The sequence below is a fragment of the Odocoileus virginianus genome, chromosome 15 (genome assembly GCF_023699985.2).
Source record: "Odocoileus virginianus isolate 20LAN1187 ecotype Illinois chromosome 15, Ovbor_1.2, whole genome shotgun sequence".
NCBI classification, from domain to species: domain Eukaryota; kingdom Metazoa; phylum Chordata; class Mammalia; order Artiodactyla; family Cervidae; genus Odocoileus; species Odocoileus virginianus.
Genome location: NC_069688.1, coordinates 12,727,554 through 12,744,221, shown reverse-complemented (window position 1 = coordinate 12,744,221; position 16,668 = coordinate 12,727,554). Strand labels below are relative to the sequence as shown.

The following is a 16,668-nucleotide window of genomic DNA, read 5'->3' as shown; positions in this document are numbered from 1 at the left end:
TAAACACTCTAATCCTCCCTGCCTGAGTGTCATTCCCTCTTCTTATCACACCTCCCTGGAGAGCCTGGCTTAGTCATCACTCTCTCAGGGAGGTTCACCTCGATTGCTCACCCCACCTTGCAAGAGCCTCTAGGTTACTTTTGTACTTTATACAAAATAGATTTGTTATTTCACTCATTGCACAAAATGTAAGTATTTGTCTCGCCCACCACACCTGATTTTAACCCTTTTTGTTTCCACTGGCATTTCTGTAGTTTGGCACAGAGCAGGTGTTTAATTCATGCAACTTGGGTTGAGCTGGCTTGACTTGAACACACACTGCTTATCCTCAAGGAGCTTTCAGTCTACCCAGAAAAGAAATTTCATCCACATAAAACAACTGAATAATGAGGAAGTTTAAGCTAAAAGAGTATGGTATATACAGTAGGTGTTAAAGGATTTCAAAGAAAAGATATTGATTGTAGGGATTGGGTTGGGTTGACTTTGGTTGCGTTGTATTGGGTTTGGTTGGACTGGATTGGGTTGGATTGAGTAGCATTGGATATGTATAGCTTCTTTAAAATATGTAGAATCTGGGATGAGTAGAGATTATAGCTAGCCAAAGAAGGAAGAATGTTGATCAGAATGCTGACCTGAGGCAGGTGTGAGTGAAATGCTCACATTTAAGGGGGTAGCAGAGTTGTATCAGACAATGTGGCTGAAAGAGCCTCCTCTTTGACACAGATCAACTGTGAGCTCCTCAGAGAGGCTGACCCTGTTCCCTCCTGGGAGCTTCTTTCCACAATATCTTGTGTGTGCATAGCCCATACAAGACTGCTTTGCATTGGACAGACATATGTCTGTCCTGTGTGACTGAGCTCCCTGGGGCAAGGATTATTTTTTGCCAATATCAAGCATAGTGCCTGGCACAGAGTCATGAGAAAAATAACACCATGTGTGTGCTTAGTCACTCAATTGTGTTCAACTGTTTGCGACCCCATGAACTGTAGTCCACCAGGTTCCTGTGTCCATGGGGCTTCTCAAGTCAAGAATACTGGAGTGGGTAGCCTTTCCCTTCTCCAGGGGACCTTCCCAACCCAGGGATCGAGCCCAGGTCTCCTGTGTTGCAGGTGGATTCTTTACTATCTGAGCCACCAAGGAAGACCAAAAATAACAATAGCAACAAAAATTTACAATCATATACCATTGGTTTATAATAAAATATAAGTGTGTGTGTATATATATATACATATATGATAAATAGAAATTATTGGATCCTTGTATGTTCTATTCATTGTTTTAATTATTAACTCAATCTACCTTTGTTGAGTATTTTCCTGTTGAAATTGTGTCTGTTGAATTTTGCTGTCCTATGAAGGTTATAACTCCTAGGAAATTTTTAATTCTGTAGACCCTATCTGGACATCATCTGCATTTTAATTCTGCAAAAGCCATTCACAGACAGAAGAGTCTTCACTCTTAGCCAGTGTCAGAGAGTTACCAAAGCTAGGATTCCCTCAACGGCAGCTTGGCCCAGCCAAAGTGCTAGCATTCAGGACAGGCCACTTGTCCCAGGAAGAAACTGAGAACAGAGCTGAAAAGTGAAAGTGTCAGATGCTCAGTCGTGTCTGACTCTTTGCAACCCCATGGACTGTAGCCCGCCAGGCTTCTCTATCCATGGAATTCTCAAGTCAAGATTACTGGAGTGAGTAGCCATTTCCTTCTCCAGGGGATCCTCCTGACCAAGTGATCGAACCCCCGTCTCCTACATTGCAGGCAGGTTCTTTACCATCTGAGCCACCAAGGAAACCACAAGAACAGAGCTAGATACCCATTAGTAGTAGAGTGTCCAGCACACATGCACACACACACACTCATACACACACCCACTCCTCAATTTCAAGCCAAAGGGACTGAGCCTGCTGACATACTTCTTTCCATTTAAAGTCTAAGGTATGTCCAAGTTCACAGAGGCAGCCACTGGTAGCCCAAGCTGTGGGTTGCTGGGTGGGAGAAACAAGTCAGGAGTTGGCGCAGACACACATGCAGACACTGTAACTATAGAGTTTCCAACTTGGACTCAGTCTTCTTTTGCAGGGTAGGGAGGGGATCTTCTGTGTACCAACTCAACCTCTCCAAATATGCCGTCCCAGAATAGTGCAAGTAAAATAATCTGGGCAGTCCAATAAGCATTTCAAGCGAGCAGCAAATGTTTGTAGAATATTTGCTGCTAACTTTCAGGAGAAAAGTGCTCTTAGAAAAATGTTCAGACTTAATTGAAAAAGCACATAGCAATCAACTTTTATTCCCAGCTGGCATAAAACTGTCTAACTGTCAGCCAAATTTGGGTTGCCTGAAGACAGACAAGTGACTAATACTAGGGCTGTGTGTGGCCAGGCCCAAGTGTATTTTCTGACCACAAAACCATGTCTGGATTCTCCTTTGTAATTACCACACAGCCTACTATAATTGTAACACTTACATTTACTTCCTGCCTTTGACGTGGAATTCAGGGTCCAAGGCTGAACCCTGAGCTAGAATGAGGTCCTCTCTGTTGTTTGCCTAAAACCTATGAAATCATCATTGTGTGAAACGTGTGTGTGTGTATGTGTGTGTGTGGCCACATCTGTTAAATATGTAAAGTATATCCTTGTGAAAAATACTCCCACTCCTGCCTTGTTGGATGAAGCACTTCACTAATGAGATGTTTATTGAACACCTCCCACTGCATGCCAAGGACATTTTGTGTGCATGCTCTGTCTCCCAGTCGTGTCCAGCTCTTTGTGACCCAGGGACTGCAGCCCACCAGGCTCCTCTGTCCATGGGATTCTCCAGGCAGGAATCCTGGAGTGGGTTGCCATTTCCTTCTCCAAGAGGTCTCCCCAACCCAGGGATCGAACCCGTGTCTCCTGAGTCTTCTGCACTGTCTGGCAGATTCTTTACCACTGAGTTACCTGGGAAGCCCAAGGACATTTTAGAATCTGGGGAGGCCTCCTCTGACCTCGTAAGCTAAAGAAGATACCCAGACCTTCTCTACCCCAGCACATCTCTGTAAGTGCTTCTTTCTTATCTGTCTCCCTGTCTCCTCTTTTCCCGCTCCCCTGTTCTCTTCCCAGAAAACAGGTCAGTGAACAAGACAGTCAAGTCCCTGCTTTCCTGGAAGAGAACAGGGGAGGGGGAAAGAAGAAGAGAGGGAGACAGACAAGAAAGAAGCACTTACAGAGATGTGCTATGCGGTCACAGCAGAGAGATGGGGTAGAGAAGGCCTGGGCGTCTTCTTTATTAGCTCACGATGTCAGAGACGGCCTCTCCAAAGAGATAGTGTTTAAACTGACATTATAAAATGACAGGAAGAAGCAGGACAAACAAAGATCAGAAGGAAGAACATTCCAGGCAGGTTAGTATAGAAGTCAAAGATGGGAAAGAGCGTGGCATGTTCCAGAAATAGAGACAAGACCAGTGTGACCTGAGCACAGTGGGCGAGAAGGGGACTGGTCTGAGGAGCTGGCCGTGCAGGCCCCTGTGAGAAGCAGGTCGGAGTGGCAGGTTGGGGTGCAGTGTGTGCATGTAGATGGTGGTCCTAGTTGAAGGAGGGCTTCTAGTTAGGAGGCTTCTGAAGAGGTCTGGGCAGGAAGCCATGGTGGCTTGGACTAAGATGTAGTAGAAATCATGAGAAAAGGCTCGGCTTTGATTTAGGGAATATAGTTTAGAACCAGTCACCAGAACTTGCATGTGGTTTGGATGTCAGGAATGAAGGGAGAGGAATGCAGTGATCAAGAATGATTCCAAAGGTTTGGGCTTGGGGAACCAGGAGAGGGGATGACAGACATGAGGATCCAGCTGCTCACTGACGGTCACAGCTGGCCAAACATGAACCCACATCTTGGGGATCCAATCAGTGCCCTCACCAAGCCCCTCACCTTGCATCACTGGGGAATATTCGCAGACCTTTGGAAATCCTTGCTTGTTTACTTCATTACTGCTACAGCATTTTTTTTGTCTTCTCCTTTTAGTTTTTATTTTATGACATCAAAAAAATCCCATTCAAGTTACTAATCAGCCCTGATATATCCCTCGTGGGTACTCTATAAATGTTAGTTCATACCCAGGTTTCCCTCCTCAGCACTTTGTTTGGGTACTCTGGGCCTGGGCATGGATGTCGGGTGTGGGCCTGAGATCTGCCCTTGATCGGAAGCTAACAGCTGGCACATATGCTTCTGACAACATGCCTTGTTTATGTACATGGAAACACTGTGACTCATCATCTTGTCTTTCTCTTTTTAATCAGAAAAATTTTTTGAGCTCTCTTAAATAACAAACTGATTTAATCCAGTTATTTCTTTATTATAATGCTGACATTTTCTACTTTTGCCTTAAAAATATTGTGGGGCTTCAGTTTTCTTGTCTCTACAGTGGGGATAGCAGTCGAGTTGTTGTTCATGGGTGTTTGGTGAGGATTAAGTGAAATAATGTATATAAAGTGCTGAGCACAGTAGCTGTATGTAGCAGTCAATAAACTAGAGGTATTATTATTAATAAAATAATTATATGGGGGAGGGAAGGATGGCTTCCAGAACCTACCCACTGGTTTTAGTATTCCAGTTAACCACACCAAGAAAATAGAGCCATATGTTGATTTACTAACTCCCTGCATGACTTTGGACAAAACCTGTAATGTGTTTGGATCTCCGTTTTCTCAAATAAATGAGAGAATAAAAATCAGTAACCTCAATTTAAAAACTTTTGTGATTCTAGTAGACGATCTCTATTTTTCCTCTCTAATCTTCCTTTCAGTGGGCTTATCAAAAAGTTGTGTCTTTTTGTGTAGATTAGTGTGTGTGTGTGTGTGTGTGTGTGTGTGTGTGTGTGTTAGTTGCTCAGTCATGTCCAACTCTTTGTGACCCCGTGGACTGTAGCCCGCCAGGCCCCTCTGTCCATGTAATTCTCCAGGCAAGAATACTGGAGTGGGTTGCCGTCCCCTTCTTCAGGGGATCTTCCTGACCCAGGAATCGAACCCGGGTCTCCTGCAGATTTCTTACTGTCTGAGATTAGTGTAAGTGATACTTATTGCCAGATGTAACCTTTTGTTCAGCACATTATAGAATCCCAACGTTGATATCACTTTCTATAAATACAGATTTCGGATGAGGAAATGTTCTAGCTCAAGAGAAGTTTAGCTCTTGAGGCTCTTTCTCTTTTTAGACTCTCAGTCCATGGGCTATTACTCACTGTTGGCCTTCTTCCGCAGTCTCACTTTGTCACCTTCTTCTTTCATGATCACTGCTGTTGATAGCCACCTACAGCTTCTGAGCCCCCTGCTCAGCCTTCCCTGGTGCTTGGTATTGCATCTGAGTTGTGCTTTCTTGCTTCCTTTACCTTTTGAAATTTAAAAATAGAAAAAAAAAAAGAGAGAGAGAGAACCTGCAGTCTTTCACATTGTCTGAACTCTGTGATTCACCCAGCAGATTTTCTGGTGAGTTGCACAGTATAACATCTATAGTCAGAAATGTGCTATCTGTTCAGAATGAGCCCTGTAAGAAATGGACAAAGAGGTGCTTTTATTTTGACTGTCAAACACATAATTCAAAAGGGACTGCGGCAGCCCCCGGAGGAGGCTTTGGAAAGTAAATTGAAGAATCAGAAGAGCTCCCAACCCTGCCCTTTGATTTTTCTCCTTACCTGCCCAGCTTTCTTGAGCCAACCTGAAGAATCACTGGGTTGATAAAAAGACTCTCTTAAGAGTCTGACTCGTGCTATTAATACCAACGATAGGTCTTGGGAAGCCCAGAAACCCTTCATAGATCTTAGGAAAATTATTTCAGGAGCCCCAGCTCATATCACAGCAAGCATGCTAAACTTTGGCAACCTCCACATTCAATATAATTTTATTGCTGGCAACATTTTTGAACATATTTTTATCCATATAGTTTTGGTTTGGGAAAAGTTTGGGTCCAAATAAGTGATTTAGCCTATAATTGGCTATTAATTTCTGAGCAATTATCTCCGCATACTTGGGAGTTATTAAATTAATACTGAAGTCCAGCCTACATATTGCTTCCAAATGAAATATTTTTGATGACCAAATCAACCGTTAATGAAGTTAACCCAACATTACATTTTGTAGACCTTTAAAACTCATTAATTTCAGTTTTTTGTAGTAATCCTGCTTTGAATCCAATATGTGGTTTTCAAGATCTCAAACATTTTTATAGCCCCTTGAAAAGCTGAGAGGCGCCAGGCACTGTACCTTAACCACCAATGGTTAAAAGAAAATGTTCCATCCAGGAAGTCCTAAGCTCCAAGGGCGTCCCTCTTGCCTTCTTCAAGGAGTAACAACTGTTTGGGGACATTTCTCTAAGAAAATACAACAAGCACTAGTCACTAAAGCAGAAAGAAACCCCCGCCAGAAAAACCAGAGTAACTGGGGGCCGAATGCCTGAGTTTCAGTCGTAAGTTCACTGGTGACCTTGAGCAGGTGCTCCGCAGCCCTCTCCTGTCCCCAAGGGTGCTTTTCCAGAAGACACTTCATCTGGCAGAAGGGGAAGGCCAGGGCCAGCAGTTCTAGGAATTAAAAGTTGTGCAGAAGCATCTCAGCTTAAGAAAAGGGTTTCCCTCACACATTAAAGACGAGGCATTTTTTTAAACATCTGTATTATTTTCCCAGAATGAAAGGAGGAAAGGAAGGGAGAAAGGAGAAAAGGAGGAAGGACTACACTGTCACACTTGGGTTTAAAACACTACTGATCTTTGATTTCTGTGCAAAATGACAAGTTCCCTTCTTCAAAAAGAAAGGCTTTAGTGTGAGATTCTGTCAGTACCCCCATTCAAATGTCATATATTACCTAGTTTCCCTTGGTGAAGGGCAACCATGAAAAGTACATACATTTCAGAATCAAATATGTTACATTCAAAGCCAACCAACCCTACCACGTATTCGCTCTGCAGTTCCCAAAGTGTGGGCCAGGAGCCCTTTGGGTACTCGGGGAGACTTTCAGGGTACCCATGAGGTCAATATTATCTTCATAATAATATTAATATGTCATGTGCCCTTTTCACCCTCTTTCTTTTCATAGGTGAATTTTTCCCAAGGCTGTGTGATGCAGTATCACGACAGACTGGATGAATACACAGATATCAAAGCCCAACTGTCTTCTATTAAGTCGCATATTAAAGATATTTTCAAAAATACCTTATCTCTTAACTTTTTTGTTACCCTAGAAAATATAATTATTTTAAATTTTTTTAGATATCATTTATGTTAGCTTGTCATGGGGTTATTTTTAAATTTATTAATAAATGCATCTTTTAAAATTCCTCAGTCTTAATAATGTCTAACGTGGCAAATCTTGATAAATATAACCCACATTTTAAAAGTATATTGGCGTCCTCAATAATTTCTATAAGTACAGAAGGGTTCTCAGCTCAAAATTTGAGAATCCCTGTACTATCCAACAGTAATGACCATTTATTGAATGTGTCTTTGTGCCAGGAGCTGTGCAGAGCACACGAAATTCTTCACCTCTTAATCTTTGCAATGAAGTTATAAAATAGAGAAGTTAAAAAACAAAGACCTTGCTAGCCCGAGGTCTCACAGCTGGAAGTGACAGAGATAATCAAGTCCTTCTGACTCCAAAGCCACATTCCTGATGACTGAACAGTCCTCCCCCGCAGAATCATTCTCGGTGACTCTGAAAAAGTTATTTCACTGCTCCAAGTTTATTTCCTTACCAAACATGGGCAGAGCCCCATCTCCCCCTGCAGAAGAGTTAATATGCACCCTAGCACCTAGCACAGGGGTGCACACCAAAGAGACCCTGAAAATCTGTCAGCCTCCTTCCTCCCATCCATTCCTGTCCTTGGCACATTAGAGCAGGAAGACTCACCAGCTTCCCTTTTCCCCTCTAGACGGTCTTCAAGGAGACAGAGAGGCTGACAGCACAGAAGGACTTGATGAAGATATGATTGTGACTCAAAGTCAGACCAACTTCATCTGCCCCATTACACAGGTACTGTTAACACTTTGCTTCATAGAGGCAAAAAGTTCCTATTTGCTTTCTGACTTTATTTCCTGTCTGGAGTTGACGAGGGAGGAAAGGAAAGTGATGAGGGTCGAGGAGCAGACCTGGGAAAGAGTTTGCAGGCCATGATGTCCGTAGGGATCTATGAGTATATTCCTGCCCCACTGGCCAGGTGCCGTTGAGGCCTCTGGTCTCCCTGAATTTTCTGCTATGGCCCTCTGCCCTGAGAGTTATGTAGAGCCACGAGATGGGGAGGTTAAACCTCGGGAGCCCCGGGTCTAGGTGACAGCAGTGCCAAATAATCGGTGACTTGAAGAAGTTACTGGAAGCTGGTCATCATCATTCCTGAAAGCCTAATGTCTTCTTGATTACAGTTGGAAATGAAGAAACCAGTGAAAAATAAAGTGTGTGGCCACACCTACGATGAGGAAGCCATTGTTCGCATGATTGAGTCCAAGCACAGGCGGAAGAAAAAGGCCTGGTGAGTTGCTGCAGGAAGGGAAGTGGTCCTTCCCAGGGGTGGTCAGTCCCAGGCAGTGTGTTCATGCTGGAGGGGAAGCTGCTTCAACAAGTCCCCTGAAATCCATTCACCCGGAGGGATCGTATAAACATGGGAGCTGGTTTTCAGGAAACACAACACATAAGGGGAAAATTAGTAATCTGTTTGGGAAGAAGCTGAAGGAGCTTCAGAATACAAGAAAAGGAAGTTGGATGTAATTCTCATCATTAGATAACAGGAAGTTTTATAAATTTGTGTGTGCTATGCATGCTAAGTCACTCCAGTCATGTCCGAATCCTTGTGACCCTGTGGGCCTCAGCGTGCCAGGCTCCTCTGTCCATGGGGATTCTCCAGGCAGGAATACTAGAGTGGGTTGCCATGCCCTCCTCCAGGGGATCTTCCCGACCCCAGGATTGAACCCACATCTCTTATATCTCCTGCATTGGCAGGCAGGTTCTTTACCACTAGCACCACTTGGGAAGCCCTGCATGTGCTGTAGCCTGAAAGAAATAAAGGAGAACTGTGATGCTGAGAGATTTCTTTTCCCCTTTCTATATGTCCTAACCCAAATAAGAAGGAATGGTTTAAAAAAATTTTTTTTTTCATTCTGCAATACAGATAGTTTGTTGTAAAAAGTATTAAGTTGTCATTCTAAGAATTCATATCCACTGGTCTTTTTTTTGGCTGTGCCTCACAGCATGTGGGATCTTAGTTCCCAGACCCCGTGCCACCTGCAGTGGAAGTGTGATGTCTTATCCACTGGACCACCAGAGAAGTCTTGGTTTCTGTTGGTCTTGATGATCAAAATTTGATTGTCCAGGAAAAACTTTCATATCTTTAATTATGTAAATAACTTCGTGAACAGTTTAAGTAAATTCATGGATGACTTCAATGAGAATTTTCTTTTTAATTGGAACGTTTAGAGAATCTTTTACATATATATATATATATTTTAAACCCCTTTCACACACAAACACACACAGAGCTCTGTTCCTGCAATGACATAGAACCCTGAGTTGGCTAGCCTGGCTTTGACTTGGTTGGCATTTCTCGTGCTCTTATCACAGATTTGAAGGAATGGAATTGCAGGTGTGACCAATTCTCAGTGGACCTTTGATAACAGTCCCTTTGATGTGTGACTTTGCTTCTCCATCATCCAGAAATTTTCTGTTCCAGACCTAAATTGGAATTCCCCACCACTCCTCATCTGGGTGTGGATTTAGAGATAGGGCATTTGCAACTGTAGATATCTTAATGGTCATTCAGTCAAGTAATTTGCCCTATTTATTCTGGAAAACCTGCCTAATGGTTGCAAAATCAAGATTGTTTGAGTACATTTTTGTCTGTTTTGACTTTCCAGCTTATAATTGAGACGTCCCATTTCCCTAGGGAACCTTCCATTTTCCCTGTGAGTGTAATTTTCTTTGTTTTTGGACGTCTAAGCCTTCCGTGTCTCCTTTTTTTTTTTTCCTATGTTTATTCTCTGAAAAGCAAAATTTTAATTTGTTAACATAACTGCTAAGAATAGGCCTTCCCAGATAGTTCTGTTTCACAGCTCTTCTTCCTTAAAGTTTGTGATATTCTCCTCAAGTCAGATTTGGAAAGGACAGGTACTGATAACAAAGCACATTTCTCCCTAGTCCCAGGATGGGTGGGAGCAACTCCCAGAACAGGCTTGCACTGAAACACATCTTCTTGATTACATACTTTGACTTTCTAATGTCCTTTGCCTTTTCTGAATTGTAAATGATATTTGGAAGCTATTGAGTAACACCCAGCGTTTGGAAAGTGTGGGTATTTTTCTGCCATACTTTTCTTTAAGTTGGATGCAGATTCCACAAACACTGCAGATTCTCATAGCTTAGTAATAACAGTGAAGTCCAAGGGGAGGACGTCTGGGAGGTTTACAGCAAAGGTAGTATTTTTGCTGGGCCTTGAAAAATGAAAAGGATTTCAGAGAAGGGTGAAGAAGAGTCTTTCCAGCCCAGAGGCTCACCACATTCAGAGTCTGTTCCACTTGGGGAATAGTAGATACAGTTGCAATTATTGTTTGTTAGAGGGTGATGGGAAGGATGCTCTGGGCTCTAGTAAGAGGGAATTGGTGTATGTGAATTCTCTCTATTCTGTACTCATCACAGAGGACATTAAATGTTATGATTTCATTAGTTTCCTCATCTATAAATTGATGGTCATAACTGTAAATTGCCTCAGTGATATGTTTGAAATTTGAATAAGATATACAGAAAGCCCTGAAAGCACCTGTCACGTGGTAAGTAAACATTATCCCGTCCTCCTCGTCTTTCTTGCCATCATTGTTCTGTAGGGTTTTGAGGGAATATGCTAGTCAACCTGGGTTTTAGGAAGTTACTCCAGTAGCAATTTAAGGGATGGATGAACAAAGGCCTGAGGTGAAGATGTCAGTTAGGATGCTGTGGTAGTAGTTGAGTTATAGATCATGAGCGCTGGAATTGAGACCAGAGTCATAGGTGGAAGGGCATTGAGGAGAAGATGATTGTGGAGGTACGATGGACAGAATTCTGTAACTGAAAGCTGGAGGGAACAAGTGGAAGGATGACTGACATGCCTAAACGGTGTCTAGAAGGATGGTGATGTCATTAGCCAACGGAGGGGGTGTAAGAGGAACGCATTTAGGAAGGATGGTAAGAGGGTCATGCTAAGTTTGAGGTCCCTAGCAATACAGCCTGAAGTATCCTCCTCCTCCTCCTGAAGTCTCCATGAGGTGCAGAAAATGTGGGTGTTTGACTTCGGGAGAAGCTCTGAGTGAGATGTTGATCGACAGGTTATTGATGCAGAAGAATCAGACCCACACATCTGCCAGGTGCAGCTCTGGACCAGATGTGATGGCCAGCCAAGAGCCCCCAGGATGGGACCTTAGCCTGGCTCTGAGCAACGTGAAGCCAGGATGCAGCTCTGCTCTGCTTACTGTGTTCCCAGAGCACCTGATGGAGGCCCGCAAAAAAAGCATTCTGCCATTCTGAAAGGGCAATCAGAGGAAGAAGATTTCCAACAAAACAGTCTGAGACGTAGCTGGGAGAGAGGGGAGAAGAGACTAGAGAGTTGAGCTTCACAGGAGCCAGTGGCAGGGGGGCGAGGGGAGTCAGGGTTGACAGGGCCTTGAGGATGAGCTATACTGCATTTGGCAGCAAGTTGGAATCCAGGGCCTCTTCAAAACCTACCCCAGAGGTTCCTGATGAAGTATGAATTAGTGTCATCTCCCAGGATGCATGTTTGGGCGATGAGCACTTCTGGGTTCGCTTTGTTTAAAAATGTGCATGACACATTCAGTTTGTGAAATCTCAGTTTCTCAGTTCTTCCTCCTGTCGGCTCCAACTCTGACTTCCTAGACAGGAGTTCCAGGTGCACTGTGTTACTAGCACTGACTCCCTTTTACTGTCCGTGAGGTCTCTTGACACATCTCTCTGCATGGGCTTAAGTCAGAAGAAAACCGCTGAGACTTTAGCCCTAACTAAATACTGTTAGTTAAAATAATTTCCTAAAGCAGATCTCTGAATAATCAGTCTGTTTGTTATCTTACTAATAAAACTGCCTCACGATTTTCACATGAATAAGATACTTGCAGTTTTCCATGGTCATTTCTTTGCTTTCTGGTTTAAGAACAGAGACTGTATTAGCAAACAGTCATGTTTAAGAGCGTGGAGAGGACAGTTAGTTTGAATAGGAATGTGTCGTTGAACAGCAGCACTCCAGCAACGTGCTTAGAGGCCCTATTTTAACCATGAACCAACCACTGACCTCTCAGAGTCTCTGTTTCTTCATCTGTAAAATGAAAAGAGCACCATCTCACAGTATTTCAGGATCAAAGGGACAGTGGGGAATTCCAGTCTAGGTCTGCACCAGCAAATTTCTTGGCAATGGAGAAGCAAACCACTTAGAAGAAAGCTCTTTTTCGGCCTACAGAGCGCTAAACAAATAGCAGCCGGGTTACTGAGGTCGAGACTGTTCATGTTTGTATTACTTACCTCACTGCTTAGTGACACATCATTTCAGACGCAGAGGATGTAGGCTCAAGTTACCCTCTGGGTTTAGGTATGATGAGAATCCATCCTGCTCACATTTCCAGACCTGCTTTCTAGAGCTGGGTGGACCCTGGAATACTTGGGGCCCAGACCCAGGAGCTCGTAAGACCCACAATCCTGTACATTTTTGCTAATGCTGAGGCCAAGGTTCCCCACAGCCTCTGGGACTCCTGAGACCCAGGTTCCTTTGTTCAGTAGACACACGCTTGCCCACTGCTGTGCTGGAATGTTCTGCCCTGTCAGTGACCCAAGTTTAGGACTCAGCGTCTCCTCCCAGGCCTGTAGGCTTGACTCCTGCACAGTGATGATGCGAGGGCTTAAGACGGGTGTGGCCACACCTACCTAGCTCACCAGGATGTCGTGGGGATGAATGCACTAATGCTTATAGAGTGTTCTTTCTCCAGAGGAGGAGCGCCCTGATTCAGTATCACGTCATTATGAACCTTGTCTTTTCCTCTTCAGTTTAGAAACTGGTGTGTGTTTATTTGAGATGGGGTGAGAAACAAGGTTCTCCTGCATCAACCTCTTCTCCAGGAAGCCTTCCCAGAACCCTCATTCTTGCTGCACAAAGCGCCCTGTCCCCTTGCTCCCACGGCACCTCTGCATTGTGGCATGTCGGCCTCCCACCGGCACTGTAGGTGGGGCTGGCTCTTCTCCGCAAGGTTCTTGAGAACAGAAATAGTGTCATAGAGCAGGAACCGGCTTACTGAGCACCTGCATGAATTCCTGGACCCTTGTCACACGGCATCCCACTCATTTCTCACGACAGCCCTGTATGCTCCGCCTTCCTAGAAGAAGAGCCTGAGGCCCATTACTGATGACACTTGCCCAGAGTGTCACAGCCAGGAGGCTGGAGCCCAGCTCTCATTTACTCCTGAGCCTGTATTTGTGTCTCTAGGCCGTCTGGCTCCCCTGGAGAGGGTTTTTGGGTTAATGCCTCTGTCCCCCGATTGAATCCCCTAAGTGCGCTCAGCCCTCTTTGTCTGACATGGGTAACCCTGGGATGGTGTGCAGCCAGCTCTGCCGCTGAGCAGTGTGGTTAATCCCATCACACATTCTCAGAATGCTCTCAGTTACTGACTCAAACCACTGATGTCATCAGGAAGTCCTCCCCACCTCACTCTCCACTTCCCTAAAACAGCTTATTCACTGTCTGGCTATTGGTGTTAAAGACTTTGTCCTGGGGAGGGGAGGTGGGCGGGAGGCGGGGGGGGGGTACTCCAGCCAGGCAGGGCAGTCGGAGCAGATGATCAGCCGGGTTGATAAGCATTAGCTTGAGGGTCATCTCAGCCACTGAGTTCAAGCTGCATCTCCATGTCACAGAAGGTCAAGTGGTGAGAAACGCCTTTTCCAAAGTCAGGACAGCGTCTTTTCATAATCTCAGCTTATTGACTTTCATACTGAAAGAAAAAACTCACTCTGAGACCTCGGGGTGTTTCAAATCAGTGTAAAGCCCTTCTCAAGTACCTCCAAGCCACACCCTGACACGAAGCCAAGTCATCATACCTGGCGCAGTCACCCCCATCCTCTTTCACATGGTCACCTTTCTAGCCTCACATTTTAACACAAGTACCTGACCATACAGGACACATTTCAATAAATATAAATATTGTTAGCAAGCATATGATTCATTACATTGATTCATGCTCCTCTCATAGAAAGATGCCTTGGTCCAGAAATTAAGACCAAGAAAAAGTCTCTCTTCGGTGTTATACGGTTGAGCTCTCTACTGCTGGACAGATGAGACCTCACATGATCAGCTTTCTTCCCCTTCTGGTTTATAACTTTTGTCTTGTGTTTGTTATTTTTGATCTGTGCTTTTTGGAGGGTTGTCTCAGATCACTGGGCCAGAGCTCTGTGTGGGGCAGGAACCTGTATTTGTATTTTACAGCTGGATGCTTCGAACCCTTCATAGGGCCACTCACATAAGAGGGTCAAATGAATGCACGAATGCGCACATGTCTGTGTTGGAGATATGCAAGCTCTAGGCAGTGAAGGGAATGAATGCTACTGAGCGCTGAAGCTGGGATTCTGCGCCTTCTGTAAATCTGAGGATGCAGAGGCTCCAAAAGTCAAAGCGAGCTGCCGGTGGTCTCATAACAAGTGAGTAGGCATGGAGACCTAGGTCGGCTTTGACTCCAAAACTGGGCACTTTACTCTGCCCAAGTCTGGTTCATGTTGAGAAGAAATCAGGTGACTTCATCCAGCCCACTGCCTTCAGAGGAGACCACATCTAAACAGAACCATGACTCACCCACTGATTTCTTCAGCCACAGCTCTTCCCCTGAGTCCCCATCAGCCCACTCAGCCTCTCCACTGAGAGGACTGGTGGGCATTTCAGAGAGAATATATAGCAGCCAGGACTCCTGCCTAATTCCATCCCAACCTAGTTTTCCAGTTGTTTCCATGGAGATAAAGGGTACCACCAAGGCCCTTCAGCTCAGGCCAAACTCTGAACAAAGCTCAGCTCTTTGCTTTACCCTCCACATCGGGTCCGTCAGCAAGACCCCTGGGTTCTACTTCCGGCTGTATCTGGAAGCTGCACCCTCATCCAAGCTGCCCTTTCTCTCCCAGCTGCTGCATGACCCCCTCAGTTCTCTGCTTCCCCTCCGCCTGTGTCCACATTAAACAGCCAGAGTCATGTTTTCTAAATGTATGCTAAATTTCATCCCTCTCCTATCTCACCACCTCGAGGGTTTTTATATTTAAAATAAAATCCAAAATCCCACACACTTCCAGTCAAATCTCCAAATGCCCTCCCTCTTGCCCTGGGTGTTCCAGCCACATTGGCATCGCTCTTATACCAAGCAGCTGCCTCCTCAACTGCTACACATGCCAGGCCCCAGCCCCGGCCACATGCAGCCTTTGTTCTATTAATAGATAAGCCCTCCCCAGCGAGCCATGCCTGACCCCTGCTAGATAAGCCCCTTAGCTCACGCTCTCTCCCTTGACCCTGCTTTTATAGCCCTTGTGGCACTTAAAGACACTGTGCAGCAGGTTAGCAATGGTTTCTCTCCCCCACTGGAAAGTGAGTACCGTGAAGTGGGCATTGCCCTGGTCCCAGTGCTGGACAAACCCTGGCTTAGGTGGGCACTCGGTGAACAAGTGAATGAGTGCACATCAGTCCTGATTTTTTAAATGTGCCCCCCTTTTGGTAAGATGTCCACACTTAAATACTACTCAGCCATAAAAAAAGAATGAAATTTTGCCATTTGTGGCAACATGGACGGACTTGGAGGATAATTCTGCTAAGTGAAATTAGTCAGAGAAAGACAAACTGTATGATATCATTTATCTGTGGAATCTAAAAGTAGAACAAACTAGTGAATACAACAAAAAGGAAGCAAACTCACAGAGAGGACAGACCAGTGGTTATCAGTTGTGGGGGCTGGCGTGATAGGGGTTGAAGGAAAAAAGGCAGGGGCGGGGCTGGTTATTATGGGATTATGAGAAATCATCTGTGTGAAACTTTTGACAATTGTAAAACCCTATAGAATTGAAAGAATTTTTCATTCAGTTTTTTTTTTAAAGTGTGCTCTTAAATTCTTGCACGGAGAGAAGTTGATTCTGAAGGCATTAAGGTGAAGTGGCCTGACTTGATTTTCTCATCTCTCACAGTTGCCCGAAAGTCGGCTGTAGCCAGATAGACATGAGAATATCGGACCTCATCCAGGATGAGGCGCTGAGAAGAGCAATTGAGAACCACAACAAGAAGAGACGTCGCCAGTCCACCTAGGAAAGCCCCCTGCCTGCAGGGGACTCCGCAGCCTACCTCCTACCCCAGCCATCCGTAGAGAGTGATGCTTCTCAAAGCACTTCGACTGGCTGCATAGCATACTTTGGGGTAAATTTGAAGGTTTTAGTGTATTTGAAAGCATTTTTCTATGCTCCAATAAACATTCAAGTCTATTATATTGTTTATTTTTAAGTGTTCTGTAATTTTAAATAAAACTTTGATTATCTGTGTGTGTCGTATGTGTGTGCCTCCTGAGGTGTAAATGGTTCCAGTGGTATAGGCTGGGTGGTGGCGGGCTTCTCTATTTCTAATCCCTCAGACTGTTTTTTATTATAGTTTTAACAAACAAGCAAAAAAAAAAAATGTTTTTTGCAAGAG

General features: G+C 44.5%; 1 protein-coding gene across 5 annotated transcripts in view; it reads left to right on the top strand.

Moving 5' to 3' along the window:
• NSMCE2 (NSE2 (MMS21) homolog, SMC5-SMC6 complex SUMO ligase) overlaps nucleotides 1-16,466 on the top strand; it is a 231,202-nt gene extending 214,736 nt beyond the window's left edge. For all 5 annotated transcript variants that reach the window (XM_070477024.1, XM_070477022.1, XM_070477021.1 and 2 more), the window contains 3 exons: nucleotides 7,885-7,985; nucleotides 8,372-8,478; nucleotides 16,173-16,466. In XM_070477024.1, coding sequence (XP_070333125.1) covers nucleotides 7,885-7,985; nucleotides 8,372-8,478; nucleotides 16,173-16,290 — 326 coding nt within the window. In that variant the 3' untranslated portion in view covers nucleotides 16,291-16,466. The remainder of the gene's footprint in view (nucleotides 1-7,884; nucleotides 7,986-8,371; nucleotides 8,479-16,172) is intronic.
• The last annotated feature ends 202 nt before the right edge of the window (nucleotides 16,467-16,668 follow it).